The following is a 27,377-nucleotide window of genomic DNA, read 5'->3' on the forward strand; positions in this document are numbered from 1 at the left end:
GTTACTGCCGCATCAAACTCTCCCCTCGAGGGCAGCAAAAAAGTTCTCACTTCCGAGACAATGGGGAAAACCTTAACATTTCAATTCTAAACAGTGTTTTCATCTCAAATCTGAGGAGATGTCACTTTATGTCTAAAGACAAAGGACACTGCCTGAAAATGTCCAAACTGGGGATGGGAGAATAAACGGGAAGTAACATCATAGCTCCAAGTAACGAAGGTTCAGGGGAATCCCAAACTGGCAAACAAATCTAGCTGTTTATAAACGATAGATGGCAGGTAATCAAAAGGGAATGCATGGGCACATTCCCAGCAAAAGGTGGAGGGAACAAGTGGGCCTAATTAATTCCCCCTTGCAAATGCGTTTTGTTTTATTAAAATATTCGTAATCTGCCTTTCCTTGTTGGCTCAAGTTAAAAGCAGCAACACTCAGCATTGTTTCCCAGGTTTTGTTTTTGCTATTAAGATACTCTTGTACCAAAGTGGTATACCCACACACAGGTATCTCGGCTGTACATGTGTGAGACATTTGCCCCCTGCCTAGAGCAGGGATTCCCAACCAGGAGTCTGTGGTCCCTTGAGGGTCTGCAGGAGCTCCAGAGGGGGCCCATGACCTTCTCCCTACTGCTGTAATGGACTTGACCACAAACTAGGGAACTATACACCTCCATCTGAAGGGCTTGGTGAGTAGGCTGTGGGTGTAAAAGTCAAAGGGGAGAAGTTGGCTGTGGCAAGGAATGGGGGGGGGGAGGGAATGACACACTGGGCTGTTCTCCCAGCTCCTGCCTTTCTTTCCATCCTACATAAGGCAGAGCCCCTGTAAGAGTAGCAAAGGCAGGAGGAGGGAGGGAAAGGAGGTTCAAGGCTGCAGGTGGTGAGGTCACTTCTGGTGACCCGTCTCTTCTGGGGATGTAGCAGGTAGGTGTGGCCAGCTGACTAATTCTGGGGGATCTGAAACTATATTTCAGGGGCTCCTCCATGGTCAAAAATTGAAGAAGACTGGTGTAGAGGTAGATAAGCTCAGAGCAGAAACTGATACAGAGATGTGACAGCAAGCCACTTCAAGGAAATGAGCAGTTCTGCAGAATTGGGAGGGAATATTCCAATCATATTCAGTGCTGTGATACAATAGAATAATCCTCCCTCACAAAGGGAGGATACAAGGGCAGAGTTATGGTCCGTGCAGTCATGCATGGTGTCACGTGCTCAGCGGATAGCCATTTTTTGCAGGCACCAGTTTTTAAATGTTTCATTACTTTTTGTCCTTTGTTAATGTGCCCCCCTCACATGCAGAGCTTGGCAATTGGAATAGGCGTAGGGAAAACTGGGCCACTTAATTTAAAAGAGGCAGTTGAGGAAAGAACAATGCGATTGGAAAGCCTGCAACAGTCCCAAAAATGTAAGTAAGGGAGGATATTGATCAGACAAAAGTCAATAAGAACTGTGCAAAAATAAAGGCATCTTGTTGTGTGTGGGAGTCATTTGGAAGACAAAAAAAATTATTTTGCGCAGGTGCCATAACTTTCCCCGAAAAAGGCACACCTACAAAGAGGAACTTCAGAAATAGAGGAAGACAGTACAGGCCAGTGCTGAAAAGGGAGATTTTATTTCGATGAAGGAGGAAGAAGAATAGTTTAGTTAACAGAGTCCAAAGACCACATTCCTCAGAAAGAGAACAGCACATTCCCAAGAATGTTAGGCCGAGAGCAACTGGTGTTGAAGAGAGAGCTGACCTGTCACCTAACCTAGATGGAGGAAGGAAAGCGGTATGAAAAGGCAACAGTTAACTGGACACTCACAGCTGCCTTCAACTGAATTGGTCCACTGCGCCTCCAAGGCATAGTCAATTTAAAGTCGCAGCAGCTCTCTAGGGCCTGTAGCATAGGTCATTCATGTCATTTGCTACCTGATCCTTTAAGCAAGAAACACTGGGGACTGAACCTGGGACTGAAATATGCCCAAGAGATGCCCCACTTCTCAGACATAGCCCCTCCCCAAAGGAAAATCAAAGTTGAGGAGGTAGTATGTACAAGGTGAACAGAAGCTAAGAAAGGAATCATGCAAAGAGAGAAGAGCAGTAGTTAGCAATTGCCTACCCTTCTCCCCATAACAGGCACTCTGTGAGCTAGATGAGGCTGAGAGCTCAGATAGAACTGCTCTGCAAAAACAGCTCTGAGAACTGCATCTGGCCCAAGGCCACCCAGCCTGCTGCATATGGAGTAGGGAATCAAACCCAATTTTCCAGCGTAGCAGATGCCACACTTCACCACCACCACAAACTGGAGAAGGAGAATCAACCAAGGAGGCTATGGGGGTCCCCAGCCTTTTGGCCCTGGCAGACGCTTTTGGAATTCTGACAGAACGTGATGGGTGCAGAATGTGATGGGCTGCTGCAAGAGGTGCTGTGGCGGCAGCTGCTGCCAAAGCCATGTTTCTAAACATCTGCACAGCCAATTAAAAGCCTTGCCAGGCTAAACCACCATCTGGACCGGCCCACTTTCTAAAAGCAATTGATGGGCACCGAAAACAGCATCACTTATCACCATGTAGCCCATGGGCATCCTGTTAAGGACCCCTGAAGCAGAAAAACATAAAGAAAGTCATAAGGCAAATGAAACCAGTCATCACCCATTAGGACTCCTCTGAGTTTTGTGGGGGAGAAAAGAGTCTCAAAGTAGCTGACAATCACCTTCCCTTCCTCTTCCAACAACAGATGGGACTGAGAGGGCCATGACAGGATTGCTCTGTGAGAACAGCATTATCAAGGCTGTGACAAGCCCAAGATCACCCAGCTGACTGCATACAGAATCATAGAATCATAGAGTTGGAAGGGGCCATATAGGCCATGTAGTCCAACCCCCTGCTCAACGCAGGATCAGCCCTAAGCATCCTAAAGCATCCAAGAAAAGTGTGTATCCAACCTTTGCTTGAAGACTGCCAGTGAGGGGGAGCTCACCACCTCCTTAGGCAGCCTATTCCACTGCTGAACTACTCTGACTGTGAAAAACTTTTTCCTGATATCTAGCCTATATCATTGTACTTGAAGTTTAAACCCATTACTGCGTGTCCTCTCCTGTGCAGCCAGCAGAAACAGCATCCTGCCCTCCTCCAAGTGACAACCTTTCAAATACTTAAAGAGGGCTATAATGTCCCCTCTCAACCTCCTTTTCTCCAGGCTGAACTTTCCCAAGTCCCTCAACCTATCTTCATAGGGCTTGGTCCCAGATATGAAGGAGCGGAGAATCAAAGCCAGCTCACCAGATTAGAAACCGCTGCTCTTAACCATTACAGAGATGAGTTGCTTAAAAGGTTGCTGAAGAGTAGCAATAAGCACTCCCCCAAGAAGTGATATCCTAGTGATGCATGCACATGGATGATCAGGCAATGAAGACAAAAACAGAAAGGAAGCAGCAGGAATCCAAGGGAGATGCAGATATCGCCTTAAAGGCAAAACTGCAGAGAGGGAAGCCCCAGAAAGGCCCACAGATCCAGTTGGTGTGCATGGGAAATCTAAAATGGTGAGCAATTCTCTTGAGAGCCAGTGTGGTCTCCACTACTCCTCCACATACAGCCAGCTGAGGGGAACTTGGGCCAGTTGTCAGAGCAGTTCTTGTGGAGGTCCCTCAGCCTCATCTACCTCACAAGGCACCTGTTGCGGGGAGGGGAAGGGAAAAGTGTTTATCAGCTGCTCTGGGACTCCTCCGGGTAGTAAAAAGTGGGGCACCAAAACCCAACCCTTATTCATCTTTCCCTGGTATTTCAGAGTGATTTCATCTGAACCACCACCTGACACCAAATAGACTACGCCCACCCTCTGGGTTCATCTTTGTATGCCTCAGAGGGATGCAGCCTGCCACTTTGCTCCTCAGCAATGCCTTAAACAAGCAGTTTTCGCTCTGCCCCAGAGGCACCCAAAATGGGAGAAGTTGGGAGGCCCACAGCGGCCCCCTACATGCTCCAGTCTTCTCCGTGGTTCCTGCTCCTCCACTTTCCCGGTGGAGCCCTTCTCTTTTGCACAGCTTCCCCCGCCCAACCCCATCTTCATCCTTCCCGCATGCAAAGTTACTTCGCTACGCAGCCCAGCAGGCTCTCCCCTCAGTGCTCCCATGGCCCTGCCGACCTCGCAGCGTCGTTGTGCGGCTACAAGAACCACCGTCCTCAGTTCATTCATAACCAGGAAACAGCCCCCTGGAAAGGGGCCCGAGGCCTATCGGCGCACGTGACCGGGTGGGGGCGGGGGCATGAGGGGATATGCCGGGAGGGGCCGGGGCAAGAGGAGGCGAGGGGCGGCCGGGGGCCGGCGGCCGCCTGGGATGGCCACCACGGGACGGTTTCCGCGCAGGGAGCGAGCGAGGGGCCCAAGGCCGGGGCAGCGCTACCTGTTCAGAGCCGGCCCCGGGACCCGCCGCTGCCACCACCTCTGTCTCCGGCGCCGCCATCTTGCTGCGCCGTTGCATCCCGTCACTCTCGCGAGACTTTCCGACCGGCTCGCGGGGTTTACCTCCGCCCTTTGTCGGGACGGGTCACGTGACCCGCTCCTTGCCCCACCTCTTCCTGCTGCGTTTTCCTCGAACGAGACTTTCGAGTTACCGTAATTTCTCGATCGCCTCCGCAACCGTATCCCGCACTTAGGTCCGTGGACGCTCGCCGTTCCCGCAGTTCTGTTCCTATTTATTTTTATATATTGCATTTATATCCCGCCCTTCCCCAGAGGCCCAGGACGGCTTACGAAAGGATTAAACTGCTTTAAAAAACAGACATTAAATAATAGGTTTGATTTTCTTTTTAAATACATATAAAATAACTAAGCCAGATTCCATGCCCCTCGCTCGTCTCTGAAGCTCACAGGGTGACTTTGGCTCGGCCTTGCCTACCTCTCAGGGCTATAGTTGGGGATAAAAAGAGGAAAGGAGAGCCATGCACAATAATGCCGTGCGCGGTTTTAAAGGTAGTCTGGGGAAACATCTCTTCAGTAGTGGGCTCGTGCCTCCCGCCCCGGTTGTTTTATAATTTTGGTCCTTCCATTAAACCCTGCTTGCACAGAGTTTGTTTCGTTTGAGACTTGTGGAGATATGCTGGCTGCCAGCCACTTCAGTTTGATAAAGCCTCCATGTTCAGAAGCAGTCTGCCCCTCACTGCCAGATTCTCCAGTGCTGCAAACCAGCTGATGGATAGAGGAAGGGAGGGGGGAAGAACGTTCTAACCTGTTTGTCAGCTTCCGGGGTGCTCCTGGGCTGTCCCCAGTTAGAAACGGGATTCTGAAGTTGAGACAGGCTGGGCACAACCCCTAGAGTTGCCAACCCCCAGGCGAGGTCTGGAGATCTGGAATCACAGCTGATCTCCAGACAACTTTCTCCAGGAGAAAATAGCTGCTCTGGTGGGTGGGCTGTGTGACATTACACCCCCGTCGAGCACCTCCTCTTCTCAAGCACTGCCCTTTCCGGGTCCCATCCCCCAAATCTCCAGGAATCCCCCAGCCTAGAGTTGGTAACCTTTCAGAATCCTGCATCTTTGGGCTCTTCCAGGGAAATGACAGCTACCCTGCTGCTTCCGACAGCGTGGTTTGGGCTGATTGGAACCACGTGTTTGCACTTCTGGGCCAAGTTTCCTAGGGACGGGTGCCAAAAGAAAAGAGAAAAAAGGAGGGGAAGGGGCTGCGGCTTCCGGTCAGGCCGCTCTTGCTTTTGCTTGCCCCCCTCCTGCTCTGTACGGCTCTCCTTCCCAGGAATTGGAAACGGTTCCTCTTTGTCCCCATCCCATTTAAGACATGAGCCAGGAAGTGCGGGAGCCCAAACCTGAACCTGTGGATGCGGAGGAGGGGGGAAAAGAGCTTTTGCCACTGGGAAAGACCGCTGGAGAAAGCGGGGAACCAGGTAAAGGTGGGAAGCCCTTCCAACAGCGCCGTTTTCTCTAGCTCTGGATTCCAATCCTCCCCTTTCACCCGAGTTGCCCATTTTCTATTCAAGGGCAAGGTTCTGCTCTTGTGTCTCTTGGCTTTGTTTCTTGCTGATGCTCCCCACAGGTTAGGGCTACAACAGATGCCAAAAGAGCAGCAGTAATGAAGAATGGGGACCCTCTGGTTTCTCTGGTAAAAGGAGCAGGTGGAAAGCAGGTTTGTTTGGTTTTTGGTCTGCTGGCCACCTTGGCAGTGGGGTTTAACAGTTAGAATGTGGGAGCTGGGGTCAAGGGGACCCCAAGTGGCTTTTCAGGGTCTTAACATCACCTAACAGCAGGTCTCTTAACTGGAGAGGCCAGGGAATGAACTTGGGTAATGCAAAAATCCCGCTCTTACCTCCTAGCTACGGGTTCTACTTTTCCATTTTATTCTCACAATGTCCCTGCAAAGTAGGTTAGGTGGAGTGTGTATGTGTGATGGGCCAAAGGTCACTCAGCAAGCTTTGGGGGTAGAGGGTGGATCTGAACTTGCGGTTCCCAGACCCCTATAGTCATACTGCCCTGTACTACATGAAATGAGGAGCCCTTGGGCTTCACTCCTGTTTTTCCTTCCCCTTTTTCCTCTTGTGCCTCTCAATGTGTTCCCAGGCAGTAGAAGGTGTCCTTCGCAATGCTGTCTCCTCCTGTTCTGCATATGATGGCTCTAGCAAGTAGTTTTGTCCGCCTTTTGGGCACTAGGTGTAGAAATGCAGGTTTTGCTTTGTTCTCAACCAGGGTTTCGTGAAATCCACCCTGGGTGGGAATTAATAACTTGTTAAACGTTTATCAGGTGATATGTCTATATCTGGTCATGTTGAAAACCTCCCTCCCAAAATGGCCAGTGATGGGCCTGGAGGGAGTGGGGAGGGGAGGGACCTTAGGTGGGCATGCGCACAGCGATGCTTCCTAATTGCACGGTATCTTGAAGCCTTAAGAATATTTCATGGGGTTCACAATGATTTAAAAAGTTGAGAAAGTCACTTCAAGTTGTCCTATGAAGATAAAAGCCATTCTGCTGTGGAAATAGCTTGTGGTGGGAAGATGGTGAGTTTGTGGGGGAAGGGGAGATGTCTATATTTCCCCTAAGGCTGATCAAGCCATTGGTTCTTAGCGATTAATTCTCTCGTGATCCTTACAGATGTACAGCTTCCAGATGATCCTTCCAGCTGGTGCAGAATGCGGCTGCTAGGGTCCTCACAGGGAAACCTTGGAGGGCCCATATCCAGCCTGTGCTGAGGCAGCTGCATTGGCTACTGGTTGTTGCAGGGATCCCGTTCAAGGTTCTGGGATTAACCTTTAAGGTCCTGAGCAGTCTGGGCCCCACATACTTGAGGGACCACCTCTCGCCCTATGCCCCCCACAGGGTCTTACGCTCTGCGGGCTCGAATTCGTTGGTCATGTCCAGCCCCTACGAAGTGGATCTGGCCTCAGCTAGGGCCAGGGCCTGGTGGAATTAGCTCCCAAAAGAGCCATGGGCCTTGCGGGAGCTTTCGGCATTCCGCAGGGCCTGTAAGATGGAGCTCTTCCGCCAGGTTTATGGTGGAGACCGGTGCACCAGGGAGAGCTGGACCCCCCTGGGTCAATCTGTGGCGGGTTATTAGTCAACATCCCCTGCCCCCTTGGCAGAGAGTGGGTGAGCTGGTATATTAGTCTGCCGTTCTGGACATCTTAGGAATTTGTTTTAATTATATGTTGTATTTTTATTTTTATTGGGGTTTTTACTGGGGCTTTGTATAGTTGTAACCTGGCACGAGCCTTTATAGGATCCTACTAGGTCCCCCCCCCCAGACCTAGTAAGTTAGATCTCTTCCCCACCCTCCCTGCCGCTCTAATAGCAGGGGTGGGAATAATGAGAGCTTCCGCCATGTTGGGATTGTTTTTAAAGTTTTTAATGGGTATTTTTATGGGGATAGGATTGTTGTGACCCGCCACGAGCCTACGGGGAGTGGTGGGAAATAAATCTAATTAATAATAATAATAATAATAATAATAATAATAATAATAATAATAAAAGCCACAACAACAACAACAATAATAATGATAATGATAATAATGATGATAATAATAATGATGATGATGATGATAATAAATACCCTCTTGGACATAACAAACAATTCTGAGCTCTTTTCTGTGAAGAAACCTCTCAGTTGTCTTGTCTCCCACAAGAGATCAGCCTTGGATTGTGACCCTTCCGCTGCCACTTATACATGGGCCAGCTCTGCGATGGAACAGCCTGCCTGAAGAGATCAGGAAGGCTTCTCCACTTCTGTCGCTTTGCAAATGATGTCAAATGCAACCTTCCATGAAAATAAATTCAGGAGGGTTGCCAAGTTGGTCTGAAACCATAGAACAAAGCTTGAGTCTAGTGGTGCTTTAAGACTAACCAGGTTTAATTCTGGGGGAAAGCTGCTGTGTGCAGGCACACTTCTTCAGATACTTCTACCAGAATTGAACGTCGTTGGTCTTAGAGGTGCCGTCAGACTTAAACTTTGTTCTCTGTACAATGGAGTTAAGACAGCTTTTCTATGAAAATAACAGGAATACATTAACATGGAACTGGGGCAGGAAGGACTGTGGTTTAAACAACTGTGTATAGAATGTATGTCCAGGGAGCTGCATGTATTAGCTTATTGTCACATCATTGCTTCATACTGATGTAATATCGTTGTGCTTCCCTGTATCTATGCTCTGTGTCATGCCTCAAAGGCTGGTCTGTGCTGATTAGTGCTCCCTTTGTGTGGGACTGTAATGATTTGCACAGCGTAATTTGCTTCATGTCTCCATGTGAATGGTGGCCTGTGAGTACAGTATATAAATACAATGAAGTCTGGGTCCAGCAGCACCTTTAGGACCAACAAAGTTTACTCCCACCATATTGCATATTCTAAGGTAGACTGCCTCTGAAAAGGGGTTCAATTGAGAGAACAGCGTGAGCCGAGGGGCATCTTGAAGACTAACAAAGTAGAATTCTGGGGATAAGCTGCTGTGTGCAGGCACCCTTCTTTAGGTTTCTTTCTTTTGGCACTGTGGGGAGCCAAGGCGATACCCGAAGGAGTGTTCATGCACATGGAAGCTTATCCTTGGAATTAAACTGCCTTGGTCGTCAAGGTGCCCCAGACTCAAACTTTGTTCTGGCAATGGCAGTTAACTCAAGGTAGCTCCACGGAGCCCCCTTTTCAGAGGCAGTGTACCTGTGAATCCTCAATAGGGTGAGCACACCCGCAAGGTTAAGGGAAAGCCCCGCCTGTGTGTTCCAGGGACTCCCTACCAAGGCAACCAAAGGAACGGCGGAGTTTTCCAACCAAGGTTGCCTGCTCCAGGTTGGGAAAAACCTGAAGACTTTGGAGGTGGAGCCTGCAGGGGGCGTGGTTCGGGGAGGCCTTCAGTCGGGACGAACGCCGTGCAGTTCTCCTTCTGCCCCTCCATTCTCTCCAGGGGAGCTGGATCTCTGTTGCCCGGAGGTGAGCTGCAATTCCGGGGGTCTGCAGGTCCCGCCTGGAGGCTGGCATCCCCGCCCCGCCCCGGCGTTGCATTCCCCCGCTTTCGGGAGGGCACGCTTCTAGCCCGAGCGGCGCGCCCCGCCCCTTGACGGCTCGGCCGGGGCTTTCCCGTTCCACGGCGATGAGCTCACCAGCGCCGGCGGCCAATCAGGAAGCAGCCCCCGGCGGGCCAGGGGAATTCCAAGCGGCCCCGGCCTGCCTCAAAGCGGGGACGGGAGAGGGGAAAGTGGGCGATCGGGGGCCCGAGCGGGAGGGGGCGGCAGGCCGGGCTATGAGGAGCCCCCCCGGGCAGCGGCGGCCGCTGGAGAAGGAGCGGGAGGAGATGCTGCGCCTCCCCATGGGTAAGGGGGTAGGGGCGCGCGCGGGATCCTTGTGCCGAGGGGAAACTTGCGCCTTGCTATGGGGACATCTCTCACCCCCCCCCCCCCCCGATCGTGAGCCCGTCGGACTCAGGGAAAAGGGCTTCGGCTCGGCGGTCGAGCCTCTCCTTGGCATGCAGAAGGTCCCAGGTTCGAGTCCCAGCATCTCCAGTTTAAGAAGGGCCAAACAGGAGGTGATGGGAAAGAAGAAGGTTTTTTTGTACCCTGCTTTTAGCTACTGAAGGGGTCTCAAAGCGGCTTGCCTTTCCCTTCCTCTCCATACAATGGACACCCTGGGAGGGAGATGGGGCTGAGAGAGCTCCAAGAGAACTGTGACTGGCCCAAGATCACCCTTGCTGGCTGCATGTGGAGGAGGAGAGGGGAACTGAACCTGGTTGTGCAGATTAGAGGCTGCTGCTTTTAAGGGAAAGACCTCTGCCAGAGACCTTGGAGAGTGGCTGCGTGGACAAGTCTAACTCTGATGGACTGAAGAGCTCATTCAGCCTAAGGCAGCTTCATGTGTGTCTGGGGACGGGGCATGGCTCGGTGGTCGAGCATCTGCTTGGCATGCAGAAGGGTTCAATTCCAGCATCTCCAGGTAAAAGAACCAGGTGGAAGGGGGATGGGAAAGACCTCCGCCTGAGACCCTGGAGACCCAGGAAGAGGGGCTGGAGCTCAATGTTAGAGCCTCTGCTCGGTGTGCAGAAGGTGCCCAATTCTATCCCCAGCTCCAGGTAAAAGGACCAGGCAGGAGAGGATGAGAAAGAGGCCCAGGTGACCCATGAAGCAGGACCTCAATGTTCTTGCTGTTTCTTGGGCAAACACTTGCTTCTTCTTGGTCTTTGACTATTATGGCTTGTTCTCTTTTTTGAATCAAATAGGACATAACTTTCAAAGAAGACTCACTTGGGAGCAGCCTAGTAGTTCATAATTTGAGCTTCCAGAGAATCACCTCCTGGGAACCAAGTGTGGAAACAGCTAACAATCTGACGTTGATTCTTCATTTTGGGGTACAAATGGCACAAATAAAAAGTGGCATGGGTGCAGGTCTTAATGTGCCTGGCTGCAAATGGCTCATGTCTGGTATTTCTATAGAGAGAACATGTCTCGTTTATGGATAAGTAGCGTACATAATGGGATCATGGTAAGAAGGTAGGCTCAGGTCTCCCTCTCCTAGAAAACGTTGGGATTAGGGTGGCCACATCTGGGTTGAGAAATACCTGGAGATTTTGGAAGTGGAGCCTGATGGGGGGAGGGAATTTAATGGGCTATCACGCCATAGGGCAGGAGTGGCCAAACTGTGGCTCTCCCGATGTCCATGGACTACAATTCCCATGATTTCCCACCATAGTAATTTTAGTTCATGGACAGTGTAGCCACTGCTGTCATAGGGTTTATCTTCCAAAGCTGCTATTTCCTCCTAGAGAACAGATCTCTGTCACCCATAGATAAGTAAAATGGGGCTTCGGTGGGGGCCAGGGATAGAAAGAGAGAGAGGAGACGACAGAGAGGGGATCTGATAACCATCTTCAAGTATTTAAAAGGGTGCCATGTGGAGGATGGAGCAGAATTGTTCTCTCTTGCCCCAGAGGGACAGACCAGAACCAATGGGATGAAATTAATTCAACAGAAATTCCATCTAAACATCCGGAAGAAGTTCCTGACAGTTAAAGCGGTTTCTCAGTGGAACAGGCTTCCTCGGGAGGTGGTAGGTTCTCCATCTTTGGAAATTTTTAAACAGAGGATAGATAACCATCTGACGGAGAGGCTGATTCTGTGAAGATGCTAGGGGGTGGCAGGTTACAGTGGATGAGCGATAGGGTTGTGAGTGTCCTGCATAGTGCAGGGGGTTGGACTAGATGACCCATGAGGTCCCTTCCAATTCTATGATTCTATGACTAGATTTTAAGCCCATTTTACCTTAAAATAAAATGGGCGCTAGATGGCTCCTTGGCGGGCTCCCCGCAGATGGCAGAAGGCTCCAGCGTGGGCGGGGACGGCAGTGTGAGGCGGGCCGCGCGGTGGCTGGGCCTGGAGAACCCTTTGTCCTCCTCCCCGCTTCTGATCGCAGTAGGCTTGTGCGAGGCCGGGGTAGGAAGTGTGAAACGGTGCGGAGGCTGGGTGTCCAGTGGGGGGTTGGGAGCGAGCGCGCGCTGTTGGAAGGTTGTGTTTGGGGCAGCTGGGCGGGCGGGCATGGCATCGTGGCAGTGGGGCGATGTCGGAGACAAACGAACCTTGCTCATGGTGGCTGGGAGTTGCGGCGGTTGTGGCCGGTGTCCGGGAGTGTCCTCGGCAGTCCGGGGGGCCGTCGTGGCAGGCAGGCGAGGCGTAGAAAAGGGTAGCTGGGAGGCGGGCGGCCTTGTGGTGCGGCGCGGCGGCAGCGGAGCTACATAGCTGGCAGCGGATCGTCTGGGTGGCGGAGTGTGCATGAGCGGGGCATGTTCGTGGTGGCGGCGAAGTCTGGGGAAGGCGGTAAGTGGCCATCCTGAAGTCGTGGGCTGGGACTCAGGGCGGGAAGGGGGCGGTCGGTGGCGGTCGGTGCCGGGCGATTATTGTTGTTAGCGTGGGAAGGGCGTGGGAGGGCCTGGGGCGGGGCGAGGCTGGAGGATGAGTAGGAGGAGGATGCGGCGAGGACGCGGCGAGGCTGCAGGGGCGGCATTACTGTGGATTCCTAGTAGGGAAGGAAGGGTGATGGCTCGCTGCCGGGCAAGTAGCAGGGCGGCTGCGTTTTCGACGCGGCAGCCCTGCTCCTTTCCCGGCAGCGAGGCTTCTGGGAACAGAGTGTGGGCTTGGAGTCCGGGACAGGCCAAGAAGGAGGCGCGTTACGTGCACCTCCCAAATGACCACTTGGCCCCTGAGTGGCACTCGGAGGGGCCCAATCAGGAGCCGCTTCGTGGCTCCTGATTGGCCCTCTCCGAGTTTTTATCCCGGACAGGTTCCACCCTAACTCCTCCCCAACAGCCCTTAGTCAATTATTTATTCCGCGGCGGGCTGTTTAAAGATTCTAAGAGCTGGGCCCCTCTCAGAGCTGGCCAGGTCATCAGGCTACCCTGTGGTTATCTGCCTGAGGCATTGTTTAAGAAGTCTGTTGTGTTGGGGGGAGTTTCTGTAGCTGCCCAGGCGGGTTTGAATGAGGTTTTATGACTATTTTATGAGGTTTTTATTGTGAGGGATTGCTGTCATCCACCATGAGCCACTGTGTGGGTGTGGTGGGCTATATATTAAAATTACGAGTACATAAATAAATTTATTGTGGGAGTCAGAGGGCATATATGGCCTGAAACACACAGAAGGTGTTTTTTTTACACTAGGGGATGAGATGAGAAGACAGATCTCTGGTCCTGGAAATGCAGTGAAAACAAAGTGGGCACACTAAAGGGAGAGGTGTTTTAGTTGTGTGTGTGTGCAAGGAACTGGGGTGATGAGGCAGAGTTATCAACTGATCTAGGCAACCAAGGACCGGGTTGGTCCTGCACCTCTAGCTTCCGCTCCTCTGCAGAAACCTACAGGTGACGTTTATTTGCACCTTGAAAACAAAACCTTGCAGTCTGCAAATATCTGCAGATGAAACTGCCTTGAATGATGCGGGGGGGGGGGGGCAGTGAAAAAATTGGCTCCTTAATGCAGGGAATGCGTCTCTGTGTTCTTGCAACGTAGACAAGGGGATCTTTAGCAAGTGGCATGCTTGAGCATGGTGTGGGACAGAGTTGTCAGTCTGTGCAAAACAGGGCAATAAAAAATATCCCCCCCCCGGCACCTACAGGTGGTTTCTTTCTGAGGGTGCAGACTTTCCTTTGCGTTTCAAGAACCACACCAGGGATGGGCAAACTGTGGCTCTCCAGATGTCCATGGACTACAAGCATTGCTGGCAGGGGCTCATGGGAATTGTAGTCCATAGACATCTGGAGGGCCACAGTTTGCCCACCCCCATGTGCAGAGTTCCAGGCAGTAGAGCTTGCAGATGCAGCTACACGGCGATTCTTTCCTTGCTAGATTTCTGCTTGCCATGGAGCTGTCAAATGTCCTGCAGCCCTTTGCTATGGAGAATTGCTGCAGCAGAATGGCTAAAAAGAGTGATCCAGAGAATCCCTAGTTTGAAACTCACCTGGGCCACAAGCTCGTGCCCCTGGACAAACCACTCTGTTTTCAGTCCATTCCAGGGTGATGATAAAAATGCTGGTCAGCTCTGCAAGGTTGTTTTCAGGGATACTGAGGTGACGATCCTTAATTTCCTTTAAAAACCTGAGATTATATGGTTTAATTGAGATTTAAAATCACCATCTTGGTGTCACGGTTAAAAGCAGTGGCCTCAAATCTGGAGAACCGGGTTTGATTCCCCACTCCTCCCCCACATGCAGCCAGCCTCAGTTCTCTTAGAGCTGATCTTGCAGGGCTGTTCTTTCGGAGCCCTCTCAGCCTCACCTACCTCACAAGGTGTCTGTTATGAGGAGAGGAAAGGTGTTTATAAGCTGTCCTTTGGCTAGTGAAAAGCTTGGTAGAAAAAAACAGCTCTTCTTCTGCCATTCCCAAAGTGACAGATGATGAAGAAATTTTGTTTTATGTGAACTGTCCATCCTTCATTTCTCTGGGCGGTGGAAGTAACACGCTTACCTTTGCCCCATTCAGAAGCTTCAGCCTGGCTGGGGATGAGAAATCCAGTTTAGGAGGTTGGATTTGTCAACTTTTAACTGCTTCTCTCTGACATCTTGTATGCTTGTCTCTCTGCAGGAGCAGCCCTCTCGGCTTCTGGCTTATCTATGATGCAGCCGACCGTAGAGACCTCCGGTAAGAATGATGAGCGTCTCCTGCCCTTGGAACTGTGGGAAGGTGTCCACTGTGGGCCCGGCGTAGAGAAACAGTTCGCTATAAGACCCGGCTCATCTGGGCATTCTGCTTTTCCGTATTCAAGGTTCCTAACAATGCAATGAGAACACCATAAAGTCTGGTGCCTTGTCTGATCTCAGACGCTAAGCAGGGTCAGCCCTGGTGGATGCTGGGGTGGGAGACCATGCCGGAAGTCCAGGGTCACTACGCAGAGGCAGGCAATGGCAAACCAACTGTGGATGTTTCTTGCCTTGAAAACCCCGCATGATCGCCTTAAATTGGCTACAAATAGATGGCACTTTGCATGTACATTGCCGTAGCTTAAAAGTGCACACGGGGAAATTATCAGTGAAAAGGACAAAAAAATGCAATTAAAACAGTGAAATGCCAAACAGCCATATGAACTTGAAGACAGAGAGGGCTTGCAAGGATGCCGGGGATTCAACCAGGACCTTCTGCCTGCCAAGCAGAGGCTCTGCCACTGAGCTGCGGTCCCACTTCATGGCTCTCCAGGATCTCCGGCGGAGGTCTTTCCCATCCCCCCTGCCTGGGCCTTCTACCTGGAGATGACAGGAATTCAACTGGGACCTTCTGCATGCCAAACATAAAGTAACATAAGAGGGAACCATAGATGAGATTCCCAGTGACCAGGGAGTTGGAAAGAACTCATGGAGCACTTTTTGCAGGGCAATTGGGTGAGGTGGGAAAGGTGTCTCACCAATTAGATGAGAACCCAATACAAGGAAATGTTGTGCCCCTCTGATTCTCAGAAATCGTTTCTAGGATCTGCCTGTAGATATTGATAAAGGAGCAAGGACTATTCTCCCAGCCCCCCAAAGCGCAGAGGATGTTTCACAGGCCCCTGTGGATGAGAGGACTAGCTCTTCTGCTCCTCAGTGTATCTGGACTAAGAGACATGTGCCGGTAATTGGGGATTCCCTATTGAGAGTAGTAGAAGCCAAAGTGTGTTGACCGGACTTGTTGTCTCAGGATTTGTGCTGTCTCCCTGGCACGAGAATCAAGGATGTCACAGAAAGGATGGAAAGACTTGTAAATCCCTTCCTGCTCATTCACGGAGGAAAAAATGATACTGCCCAGTGCAGTGTGGAGCATAAGAAACAAGACTCCGTGGCCTTAAGGCGGGGGGGGGGGAGTGAAGGACTTGGAAGCGCAGGTTGTGTTTTCATCGTTTTTTTCTTGTAAGTGGCCGAGGCTTCGGAAGGAGGATTGTGTATCAAACGGAGTATCGTGTCCAGATCATGGGAGGTGATGGTACCGCTTTACTCTGCTCTGGTTCGGCCTCACTTGGAGTGCTGTGTTCAGTTTGGGGCACCCCAATTGAAGAGGGATGTAGACAAACTGGAGCGTGTCCAGAGGAGGGCGACAAAGATGGTGAGAGGTTTGGAGACCAAGACGTACAAGGAAAGGCTGGGGGAGCTTGGTCTGTTTAGTCTGGAGAGGAGACGACTGAGAGGGGATCTGATAACCATCTTCAAGTATTTAAAAGGGTGTCATATAGAGGATGGAGCAGAGTAATTCTCTCTTCAAAGTGGCTTACATTCGCCTTCCCTTTCCTCTCCCCACAACCGACACCCTGTGAGGTGGGTGAGGCTGAGAGAGCCCTGATATTCCTGCTCAATAACAACAGTTTTATCAGTGCCATGGGGAGCCCAAGGTCACCCAGCTGGTTGCATGTGGGGGAGCGCAGAATCGAACCCGGCATGCCAGATTAGAAGTTTGCACTCCTAACTGCTTCACCGAACTGGCTCTATCATTACTCTCTGATCTTATCATTCTAAGGGAAAGAAAAACAATGCAGGTAAATGACTGGCTAAGTCATTGGTGTCATCAGGAAAGGTTTGGGTTTTGGGCCATGGATTGAGTCCCCGTGATGAGGCTTGTCTATCGGAAGATGGTTTATACCACTTGAGGGTGGAAAATATGTCTTTGCGAAAAGTCTTGCAGACCTGGTGAGGAGGGCTTTAAACTAAGTCCAATGGGGGAGCGGGATGTGCATTCAAAGTATAGTTTGGTGTAGATAACTGTAGATGGGAACACTGCAGATTTAAAGGGAATGGCACATATACAGGGAACTATTAACTTAAAGGGAAAGTTCAGAAGTTCCAACCCTGGGGTACTGGTATGAAGGATTACAAAGTCTCTACACTAATACGTAGAGTATGGGAAACAAACAGGAAGTACTAGAAGTCCTAATAAAGGAAGGGGACTATGATCTAATAGGCATTATAGAAACCAGGTGGGATAACTCTCACAACTGGAATAATAGGTTTGAAGAGTACAACTTATTATTATTATTATTTGATTTGTAGCCCGCCAATCCTAGCCAAGCTGGCTTGAGGCAGGTTACACATGCAAAACCTCATAATAAACCCCAGTAAAATACCTTATCCCACGTTGGCAACAAAAAAACCACCCTCCCCCACTCTGCAATTTCCCAGCCCTCTGCCTTAAGGGATAGGTGGTAACAGATGGCAATTGGGGAGCAACTCCTGCTCTAACCAATCCGGAGATGGAGGCCCTAGGTCTAATTACAGTGGCCTCACCAAAGAACTTGGTGGAAGAGCTCCACCTTACAGGCCCTGTGGAACTGAGAAAGGGACAGACAAATAAAGAAGGTGGGAGGAGTAGCACTATATCTGTATATTCTTGTGAGGAAATACATGTGGCTGAGCATGAGAGTTCAGCAGAGAGTCTTTGGGTAAAAATAAAAGGAGTAGGAAATAACAGGGATACAATGGTAGGGGTCTGCTATAGACGATCAAGCCAGGCAGAGGGATGAGATGCTCCTAGACCAGATTACAAAGTTCTCAGAGAGATGGAACCTAGTGGTCATGGGAGAATTCAGTTACCCAGATATCTGTTGGAAGACCAGCTCTGCTAAAAATGAAAAGTCCAGGAAAATTCTTGACTTGTCTTGCTGATAACTTCTTTCCTCAGAACATGGAAGAGACAACCAAGGGATCTGCTATTTTAGACTTGATTCTTAGGGAAGAACTGGTTGATGAGATAAAAGTTATGGATGTGCTTGGCAGTGGTGACCATGGGATTTTGGACTTTATGATCTTGGGGAAGAGAAAAGCTGTATGTTGTCACACTTCCAGACAGGACTTCAGGAGAGAGAATGTTAACAAACTTAAAATTATATTAGGTAGAATCCAGTGGTCAGAAAAACTAAGGAGAGAGAAGTCCAAGAAGTTTGGGAGTTTCTCAGAAGTGAAATACTGAAGGCACAATCACACCCTTGAGAAGGAAAACTAAAGGACCTTAAGAAGCCATGAACAGCTTTAAAAAAATTAATAAAAAAGACTTAGGAAATGACCGGAGGACCTTATAACCAAGGAGGAATCTAAACAAATAACAAATGCAGATAGGGAGCGTGTTAGAAAAGCTAATGTGAGCTTAGACTAACAAGAAAGGTTCTTTAGTTATATTCAAAGTAAGAAAAAGAATAGGGACATGGTAGGACCATTGCAGGGAACAGAAAGGGACATTGCAACCGGTGAAGCAGACAAGGCTGAACTGCTCAATTTCTATTTCTCCTCAGTCTTTTCTTGCACAGGGAATCATGCTCAACATGGCAAAATCTTTTCATGTGCTGAGTGATGGGAGTTGTGGCCTAGAATCACTGTAGAGGAAGTCCATAAACACCCAGTTTCTTTAAATGAAACCAGATCCTCTGGGCCAGATGAACTGCATCCAAGGGTAACAGGTTTGCTGGATCAGGGAAATTCAGTTGATGTTGTTTACTTGGATTTTAGTAAAGCTTTTGACAAGGTTCCCCATGATGTTCTGATGGATAAATTGAAGGACTGCAATCTGGATTTTCAGATAGTCAGGTGGATAGGGAATTGGTTAGAGAACCGCACTCAAAGAGTTGTTGTCAATGGTGTTTCATCAGACTGGAGAGAAGTGAGTAGCAGGGTACCTCAGGGCTCGGTGCTCGGCCCGGTACTTTTTAACATATTTATTAATGATCTAGATGAGGGGGTGGAGGGACTACTCATCAAGTTTGCAGATGACACCAATTTGGGAGGACTGGCAAATACTCCGGAAGATAGAGACAGAGTTCAACGAGATCTGAACACAATGGAAAAATGGGCAAATGAGAACAAGATGCAATTTAATAAAGATAAGTGTAAAGTTCTGCATCTGGGTCAGAAAAATGAAAAGCATGCCTACTGGATGGGGGATACACTTCTAGGTAACACTGTGTTTGAACGAGACCTTGGGGTACTTGTGGATTGTAAACTAAACATGAGCAGGCAGTGTGATGCAGCGGTAAAAAAGGCGAATGCCATTTTGGGCTGTATCAACAGGGGCATCACATCAAAATCACAAGATGTCATAGTCCCATTGTATACGGCACTGGTCAGACCACACCTGGAGTACTGTGTGCAGTTCTGGAGGCCTCACTTCAAGAAGGACATAGATAAAATTGAAAGGGTACAGAGGAGAGCGACGAAGATGATCTGGGGCCAAGGGACCAAGCCCTATGAAGATAGATTGAGGGACTTGGGAATGTTCAGCCTGGAGAAAAGGAGGTTAGGAGGGGACATGATAGCCCTCTAAGTATTTTTAAGTATTTGAAAGGTTGGAGGAGGGCAGGATGCTGTTTCTGTTGGCTGCAGAGGAGAGGACATGCAGTAATGGGTTTAAACTTCAAGCACAACGATATAGGCTAGATATCAGGAAAAAAATTTCACAGTCAGAGTAGTTCAGCAGTGGAATAGGCTACCTAAGGAGGTGGTGAGCTCCCCCTCACTGGCAGTCTTCAAGGTTCCCCATGATGTTCTGATGGATAAGTTGAAGGACTGCAATCTGGATTTTCAGATCGTTAGGTGGATAGGGAATTGGTTAGAGAACCGCACTCAAAGAGTTGTTGTCAATGGTGTTTCATCAGACTGGAGAGAGGTGAGTAGCGGGGTACCTCAGGGTTCGGTGCTCGGCCCGGTACTTTTTAACATATTTATTAATGATCTAGATGAGGGGGTGGAGGGACTACTCATCAAGTTTGCAGATGACACCAAATTGGGAGGACTGGCAAATACTCCGGAAGATAGAGACAGAGTTCAACGAGATCTGAACACAATGGAAAAATGGGCAAATGAGAACAAGATGCAATTTAATAAAGATAAGTGTAAAGTTCTGCATCTGGGTCAGAAAAATGAAAAGCATGCCTACTGGATGGGGGATACGCTTCTAGGTAGCACTGTGTGTGAACGAGACCTTGGGGTACTTGTGGATTGTAAACTAAACATGAGCAGGCAGTGTGATGCAGCGGTAAAAAAGGCAAATGCCATTTTGGGCTGTATCAACAGAGGCATCACATCAAAATCACAAGATGTCATAGTCCCATTGTATACGGCACTGGTCAGACCACACCTGGAGTACTGTGTGCAGTTCTGGAGGCCTCACTTCAAGAAGGACATCGATAAAATTGAAAGGGTACAGAGGAGAGCGACAAAGATGATCTGGGGCCAAGGGACCAAGCCCTATGAAGATAGGTTGAGGGACTTGGGAATGTTCAGCCTGGAGAAAAGGAGGTTGAGAGGGGACATGATAGCCCTCTTTAAGTATTTGAAAGGTTGTCACTTGGAGGAGGGCAGGATGCTGTTTCTGCTGGCTGCAGAGGAGAGGACACGCAGTAATGGGTTTAAACTTCAAGTACAACGATATAGGCTAGATATCAGGAAAAAGTTTTTCTCAGTCAGAGTCGTTCAGCAGTGGAATAGGCTGCCTAAGGAGGTGGTGAGTGCCCCCTCACTGGAAGTCTTCAAGCAAAGGTTGGATACACACTTTTCTTGGATGCTTTAGGATGCTTTGGGCTGATCCTGCGTTGAGCAGGGGGTTGGACTAGATGGCCTGTATGGCCCCTTCCAACTCTATGATTCTATGATTCTATTCTATGATTCTATGATTCAAGCAAAGGTTGGATACAGAGTTTTCTTGGATGCTTTAGGATGCTTTGGGCTAGATGGCCTGTATGGCCCCTTCCAACTCTATGATTCTATGATTCTCTCTTAGCCCCACCCACCTCACAGGGTATCTGTTGTGGGGAGAGGAAAGGAAAGTTAATTGTGAGCTGCTTGGAGACTCTTTCTCGTAGAGAAAAGAGGCATAGCAGAGCTGACTCTTCTTCTTCTAAACTGGAAGGGGTAGCAAACACTTCAGAAGTCAGAATCAGAATACAAGATGATCTTGACAGGCTAGAAAACTGGGCTAAAATGAATAAAATGAATTTCAGTAGTGATAAATTTGAAGTTTTTCATTTAGGTAGGAAAAATCATAGGCATCACTATAGGATGGGCGACACTTGTCTTGGCAGTATTATGAGTGAAAAGCATTTGGGGGTCTTAGTAGACCAGACAGTGAACATGAGTCAGCAGTGTGATTTGGAGCTAAAATGATGGCTTTGGGGCTGTATTAAAAGTATAGTGTCCAGATCACATGAGGTAATGTTAATGCTTTACTCTGCTCTGATAAGACCTGCCTTGGAGTTCTGTGTTCAGTTTTGGGCACCACAAATGAAGAAAGATTTAGAGAAACGAGTCCAGAGGTCGGATATGAAGATGGTGAGGGGTTTGGAGACCAAGAAATATGAGGAAAGGTTGAGGGAGCTTGTTCTGTTTAGCCTGGAGAGAATATGACAAAGAGGTGATATGGTAACCATCTTCAAATACTTGAAGGGTTGTCATATAGAACAGTGGTCCCCAACCTTTTTATTACTGGGGACCACTCAATGCCTTTTACTGAGGCCTGTGGGGGGGGTAGTTTACTCCTCTACTCTCAACCACTGCCCTAACGCTCTCTGATCAGGTAATGTTTAAACATCCCTTCAAAACACGCCACAACAATGAAGTGTGTTGTAAAGGGCTGGGGGGGGGATGAAGTAAAGGGCCAGGGGGGGGAGAGAAGGCGTCCTTCGGGGCCCACCTCCAATTAGTCGAAGGACCACATGTGGTCCGCAGCCCACAGGTTGGGGATCGCTAATATAGAAGATGGAGCAGAGTTGTTTTCTGTTGCCCCAGAGGGTTGGGCCAGAACCAATGGGTTTTAATTAATTCAAAATAATTTTCGGCTAAACATCCGGAAGACGTTCCTGACAGAGCAGTTCCTCAGTGGAACAGGCCTCTCCGAGAGGTGGTGGGTTCTCTTTGTTTCTAGGTTTTTAAGCAAAGGCTAGGTAGTCAACTGACAGAAATGCTGATTTTATGAACTTAGGCAGATGGTGAGTATGTGGTCAGGAAGGATGTGCCCGTGTTTGTCTCTTGTGGCCCTTCCTTGCGTACCCAGGGAATTGGTGATCACCATTGTGGGATGGTAAGTGAATTTCTTCCAGGCCAGGCTGGATTCTGGAGATCTTGGAGTGGGGATCACTTGGGCATGAAATTGGGGTCACTGTGATGGGCAGGTAGTTGTGAGTTCCTGCATTGTATAGGGGTTTGGACTAGATGACCTCAGAGGTCCCTTCCAACTCTATGTTTCTATCAAAGGTCTATGGCAGGTCCCAGGTTCAATCCTCAGCATCTGCTTTTCCAGGATCTGTCATGAAATTGTCTGTTGTCTATCATATTTATATACCGCCCTCCCCTAAGGCTAAGGGCAGTTCACATGGAATATAGAACAAGAGCAATACAGAGCAAATTGGTAACCTTAGATAACAATGGAACAATAATAAACAGTGTGGACAGTAAATTTATAACTGCAACATGTAGATACACCCATGATTGGTTGGTTTAGGGTGTTAATTTCATGGGAGGGAGGCTTGGGGGCCAGTGGAAGATGTTGTTTCTGCTCGACCTCAACCAAATGGCTGATGGAGGAACTCCCTTCTTCAGGCCCTGTGGAATTGTTTTAGTTCTGTTCAGGCCCTGATCTCCTCTGGGAGCTTGTTCTATCAGGTGGGGGCCAGGACAGAGAAAGCTCTGGGCTTGGTTGAGGTTAAATGAGCTTTCTTGGGGCCAGGGATCACCAGCCAGTTGGAGGTGGCGGAACATAGAGTTCTTTGAGTGGTGTAGGCAGAAAGGTGGTCCCTCAGGTACATTGGGGCCAGACTGTGTATGATCAGAACCTTAAGACTGATTGGGAATTCGTCTGACAACCAGTGCAGTTTTGGGAGAATGTGGGACCTCCATGGTGTTGCTGTGAAGACCCTGGTCACTGCATTCTGTAGTTTCTGGATCAAGGTTAAGGGTAGTTCTGTTAGAGTGAGTTGCAGAAGTCCAGTCTGGAGGTGACCATCATGTAGGGCCCAAGTAGGGCGCTAGTAGTTTGGCTTGGCGAAGGAGATAGAATGCCAGCTGCGCTAATCTGGTGATTTGTGCCTCTATGGAGAGGGAAGCATCCTCCAGGATCATGCTGAGGTTCCTGGCAGAGTGAGCCACTGATAGCTGCACTCCGTCCAGGGAGGGTAGTCACGCTTCCTTGCTTGGACCCTTCCTTCCCAGCCATAGGACCTCCATCTCTGAAGGGTTGAGCTTCCGGTGACTCTGTTTAAGCCACCTCATCACTGCTTCCAGACAGCTGGCTAAGGGTTCTGGGGGGGGGGGAATCTAGGCAGCCATCCATCAGGAGGAAGTGCTGGATGTCATCTGCATACAGGTGACATCCCAGACTGACTTTCCATGCCAGTTGAGCAATAGGGTACATGACGTTATTAAATAATATTGGAGAGATGACTGCTTCTTGAGGAACTGCACATGCAAGCTGGTGGCGGCTTGATGATCTCTGTCCCGATCAACCCTCTGTCTGCGATCCTGGAGCAAGGAGATCAGCCACTGAAGGGCTGTCCCCTGTATCCTGGCATTGGTGAGTTGGCGAGCTAGAAGCATATAGTTGACTATGCAGAATGCTGCTGAGAGGTCTATTAACACAAGCAGTGTTGACCCACCCTGGTCTAGGCTTGTGTGCTTCGACTGCTTCTTCCAGGAACAATTGGTCTGTAACAGCCCTTTCAAGTATCTTTCCCAGAAATGCTAAGTGTGAGATGGGATGATAGATGTTGGGCTCTCGTGGCCCAAAGATGGGTGAACCACTACCTCTTTTAGCCCTTTCAGGAATTTTCCCATTGAGAGGGAGAGGTTGATTATCTCTTGGAGGGGGGCCACTATTCTTATATTGGTTGTTTTTAGCAGCCACGATGGGCAGGGGTCTAGAGGGCATTTGGTTGGCTTCGCTGTTCTTAGCATGCCGTCTATTTCAGTCAACGTGAGTCATTTGAAGTTACTCAGTGTTCTCTCCAAAGACAGCCAATGGGCCACTAGTTTGCTTTCTATATCAAAGACTGGAGGGAAGTCATGGCAGAGTGTTGAGATTTTGTCAGCAAAATGACTTGCAAATGCCTCACAGCTGCTATCTGATTGGCTATTATTTTGGTGCCCTTCCTCCAGAGTGGTGAGTGACCAAACTATCCTAAACAGTTGTGCTGGGCATGAGTTAGCACCTGCAATGGCAGTCGAGTAAAAGTTACGTTTCACTGACTTCACCGCCATCTCATAGGCTCTTAACTGCATTCTATAAGATGTTCTCACGGCTTCGTCACAAGTCTTCCTCCAAACTCTCTCTAGTCGTCTCAGTTCCCTCAGTTTCTTCTCGCGAAGCTCCTCAGTATACCAAGGGCCCCACTTGAGATGGTGGTAGAGAAGATGTTGGGGGCTATCTCATCAAGGGTGGTCAGCATTTTGTCACAGCAGTTCCTGACCAGCTCATTTAGAGAAGTGTCGGGAGCCATAGGGTCCCGCAGAGCAGGGGTAGTCAACCTGTGATCCTCCAGATGTTCATGGACTATAATTCCCATGAGCCCCTGCCAGAAAATGCTGGTATGGGCTCATGGGATTTGTAGTCCATGGACATCTGGAGGACCACAGGTTGACTACCCCTGCCGCAGAGCATTCAGGAATCCAATTGGATCCATAAGTCTCTGCAGGCAAGCTAAAATCTGCTCATCGCCCAACTGCGGAGGAGGTGGCAGCCTTAGCTGAGCCTTCAGGGCATCGTGGTCTGACCATGGCAGGGCATTTGTCGTGACCAGATCCACACTCAATCCCATGCCAGAAATGAGGTCCAGGGGGTGGCCTGCCTGATGGGTAGGGCCAACAACACATTTTGAGAGTCGTTGTGTCGCCATGGCTGATGATGTGCATGGCCTCTGCCTGTGACCCTGGAGATTTGCTGCCAATCTATGGAGGCAATGCTAAGTAGGCATACAGCAGATTTACATGTGTTCAAGTGTTTCAAACGGCCTCTTCTGGACCACTCCTAAGGAGCAGGAGAAACTGGCAATAAAGCTTCTTGCGCCAAAGAGACAAACCTGACTGTTTACATGTTCATTTGTGGGTTACACAGATCTATCACGTGTGCTTCTTGTGTTGCATTGACGTCTTTTTACGTTTTTTTTTTACGTTTCTTTTCCTCTGTCCAATGTGTGTAAATCGTCCAGCTGAGGACACACTTTGGCAAATCCGATAAATGCGGGATTCAATCCCAAAACTTACGCCACAATCATTTTTTAAGGTGCTAGGCAGGTGCTCCTTAATGGTTTTATTCCATCAAGAAGCACAGGCTGATACAACAAAAAAGAACGAGTTCTTTGATGACCGTCCTAAAGCATATACTTTTACTTCAAATTCTGGCATTGTTATATGGGTGTTGGTTGCTTTTGTGTTAAAAGAAAGGCCGATTCCTGGTGCTGAGAGCCAGCGTGGTCCAGTGGTTAAAAGTAGCAGACTTTAATCTGGAGAACCGGGTTTTATTTCTGAGTCCTCCATGTGCAGCCAGCTGGGTGAACTTGGGTCAATAAATTCTCTTAGAGCTGTTCTTGCAGAACATTTTTCTCAGAGCTCTCTCAACCCCACCTACCTCACAGGGTGTCTGTTGCAGGTAGAGGAAGAGGAAGTTGTTTGTGTAAGCTGCTCTGGGACTCCTTTGGTAGTGGAAAAACCTAACTTTTTTTCATTTGCTTTACATTCTTAAGGCCTAGAAACTCAATGAAAACTGTGCTGAACCAGAAGTCCAATTCTTTACTGCGTTGTGAATAACCTCTCTGCTTAAGACATGCAGACATGTGGAATCTAACTGGTTCTAATCAAAGATCTTCTGTTTGTTTCTTTTTTGCAGATGAATTAGGTAAGGACTCTGGGTTCTTGGGGCGCAAAGAGTTTCAGGTAAGGAGAAAGGCTGTGTTTAAGAGGATACCACCTTGACTTACCGATATATGTATGGATGTGTAGTAGTGATTAGTAGACCAGCATTCTGATTTGCACAGTTGCCAGCCAGTTCCTCTGGAGGGCCAGCCACAGGACAGAGAGGCCAAGGCCTTCCCTGATAAGAATATAAGAAGAGCCCTGCTGGGTCAGACCAGGGAGGGTCCATCCAGTCCAGCCTCCCGTCTCATACAGGGGCCAGCCAGTTCCCCTGGGGGGCCAGCCACAGGTCAGAGCGGCTGAGGCCTTCCCTGATAAGAATATAAGAAGAGCCCTGTTGGGTCAGAACAGGGAGGGTCCATTCAGTCCAGTATCCTATCTTGCACAGTGTCCAACCAGTTCCTCTGAATGGCCAACATAATGACCTTCATAAATAGAAGAAGAGTTGGTCCTAATATGCCACTTTTCTCTACCTGAAGAAGTCTCAAAGCGGCTTACAGTCGCCTTCCCTTTCCTCTCCCCACAACAGACACCCTGTGAGGTGGGTGAGGCTGAGAGAGCCCTGATATCACTGCTCGGTCAGAACAGCTTTATCAGCGCCGTGGCGAGCCCAAGGTCACCCAGCTGGTTGCATGTGGGGGAGTGCAGAATCGAACCCGGCATGCCAGATTGGAAGTCCGCACTCCTAACCACTACACCAAACATTAGAAGAGCCCTGCTAGGTCAGACCAGTGGTCCCTCTCATCCTGCATCTTGTCTCACACAGTGGCTGACCAGTTCCTCTGGAGGGCCAATAACAGAGCAGAGATGCCGAGGCTTTCCACTGATGTGGCCTCCTGGTTCTGCGATTCGAGGCTCAGTGCTTCTTAATGTCTGTTAGCCACTGTTACACTTTTCTATTGCAGGCCAACATGGCTGCCCTCTGAAATCAAGTTTGAACTGAGCAGGTGTTGGGGAGGGAGGCAACTGTTAGGCCCCATCCAGAAGCAAGGCAAGAGGGCTCAACTGGGCCAGAAGGTGGGACATCACATCGGTGCCCCTCATATTTTCTTGTTGCCTCAATATATGTGGATCCCAGTGGCCCTGGTCTGTCTCAAATAACTTGCCAGGACCCAGGCTGGGTAGCATCTCAAAGAGAACTTGGAGCTGACTTTCTTTCTTTCTTTCTTTCTTTCTTTCTTTCTTTCTTTCTCTCTCTCTTTCTTTCTTTCTTTCTTTCTTTCTCTCTCTCTTTCTCTCTCTCTCTCTTTCTCTCTCTCTTTCTCTCTCTCTCTCTCTCTTTCCCTCTCTCTCTCTCTCTTTCTCTCTCTCTCTCTTTCTCTTTCTCTTTCTCTCTCTCTCTCTCTCTTTCTCTCTTTCTTTCTTTCTCTCTCTCTCCCTCCCTCCCTCCCTCTTTTGCCTTCCAGAAATAATCGATGAGTTGCTGAAGGAGGACGGCTTTGAGCTGGGCTCCGCGTTACTTCCTTCCCAGGTCTCCGTGAACGGGCTGAACAACCTCATCCCCAAGCGTTCCAGTTTAGCATCCTCGACTGGGGTGTCGAGGCCCATTGAACCTCTGGGGATAAGCCTCTCACAGCTGGGCGTGGAGCCTTGTGAGAC

The 27,377-nt window shown here is 49.3% G+C and overlaps 2 protein-coding genes across 8 annotated transcripts in view; one reads left to right on the plus strand and one right to left on the minus strand.

Moving 5' to 3' along the window:
* Positions 1–4,533, minus strand: part of CLPTM1 (CLPTM1 regulator of GABA type A receptor forward trafficking) — a 56,808-nt gene extending 52,275 nt beyond the window's left edge. Inside the window, exon 1 of one of the 3 annotated variants that reach the window (XM_077336604.1) lies at positions 4,379–4,533. In XM_077336604.1, coding sequence (XP_077192719.1) covers positions 4,379–4,456 — 78 coding nt within the window. In that variant the 5' untranslated portion in view covers positions 4,457–4,533. Of the gene's footprint in view, positions 1–4,119; positions 4,186–4,378 lie in introns of those variants that run through there. The other 2 variants (XM_077336606.1, XM_077336607.1) reach the window with 2 other exon arrangements.
* Positions 4,534–5,664: 1,131 nt separating this feature from the next.
* Positions 5,665–27,322, plus strand: LOC143837116 (uncharacterized). 5 transcript variants are annotated; one of them, XR_013230921.1, is made up of 5 exons: positions 5,665–5,878; positions 9,191–9,394; positions 14,521–14,577; positions 25,753–26,795; positions 27,185–27,310. XR_013230921.1 is itself a non-coding variant. In XM_077336610.1 (5 exons), exons 1-5 carry the CDS (start codon positions 5,767–5,769, stop codon positions 27,188–27,190), a joined length of 426 nt encoding a protein of 141 aa, XP_077192725.1. In that variant the 5' UTR covers positions 5,665–5,766; the 3' UTR covers positions 27,191–27,322. The 5 variants fall into 5 exon arrangements, 4 of the variants coding, with proteins under 4 accessions (XP_077192725.1, XP_077192724.1, XP_077192727.1 ...); XM_077336610.1 differs by having other exon boundaries at positions 25,753–25,799; positions 27,185–27,322; XM_077336609.1 differs by lacking the exon at positions 27,185–27,310 and having other exon boundaries at positions 25,753–26,940.
* Positions 27,323–27,377: the final 55 nt, after the last annotated feature.

This window comes from Paroedura picta, chromosome 5 (genome assembly GCF_049243985.1).
Source record: "Paroedura picta isolate Pp20150507F chromosome 5, Ppicta_v3.0, whole genome shotgun sequence".
NCBI classification, from domain to species: domain Eukaryota; kingdom Metazoa; phylum Chordata; class Lepidosauria; order Squamata; family Gekkonidae; genus Paroedura; species Paroedura picta.

Coding starts and splice junctions, on each gene's coding strand:
- LOC143837116 (XM_077336609.1), top strand. CDS start 5,767: ATGAGCCAGGAAGTGCGGGAGCCCAAACCTGAACCTGTGGATGCGGAG. Junction 5,879..9,190: donor AAGCGGGGAACCAGGTAAAG/GTGGGAAGCCCT, acceptor TGTGTGTTCCAG/GGACTCCCTACCAAGGCAAC. Junction 9,395..14,520: donor TGGATCTCTGTTGCCCGGAG/GTGAGCTGCAAT, acceptor GTCTCTCTGCAG/GAGCAGCCCTCTCGGCTTCT.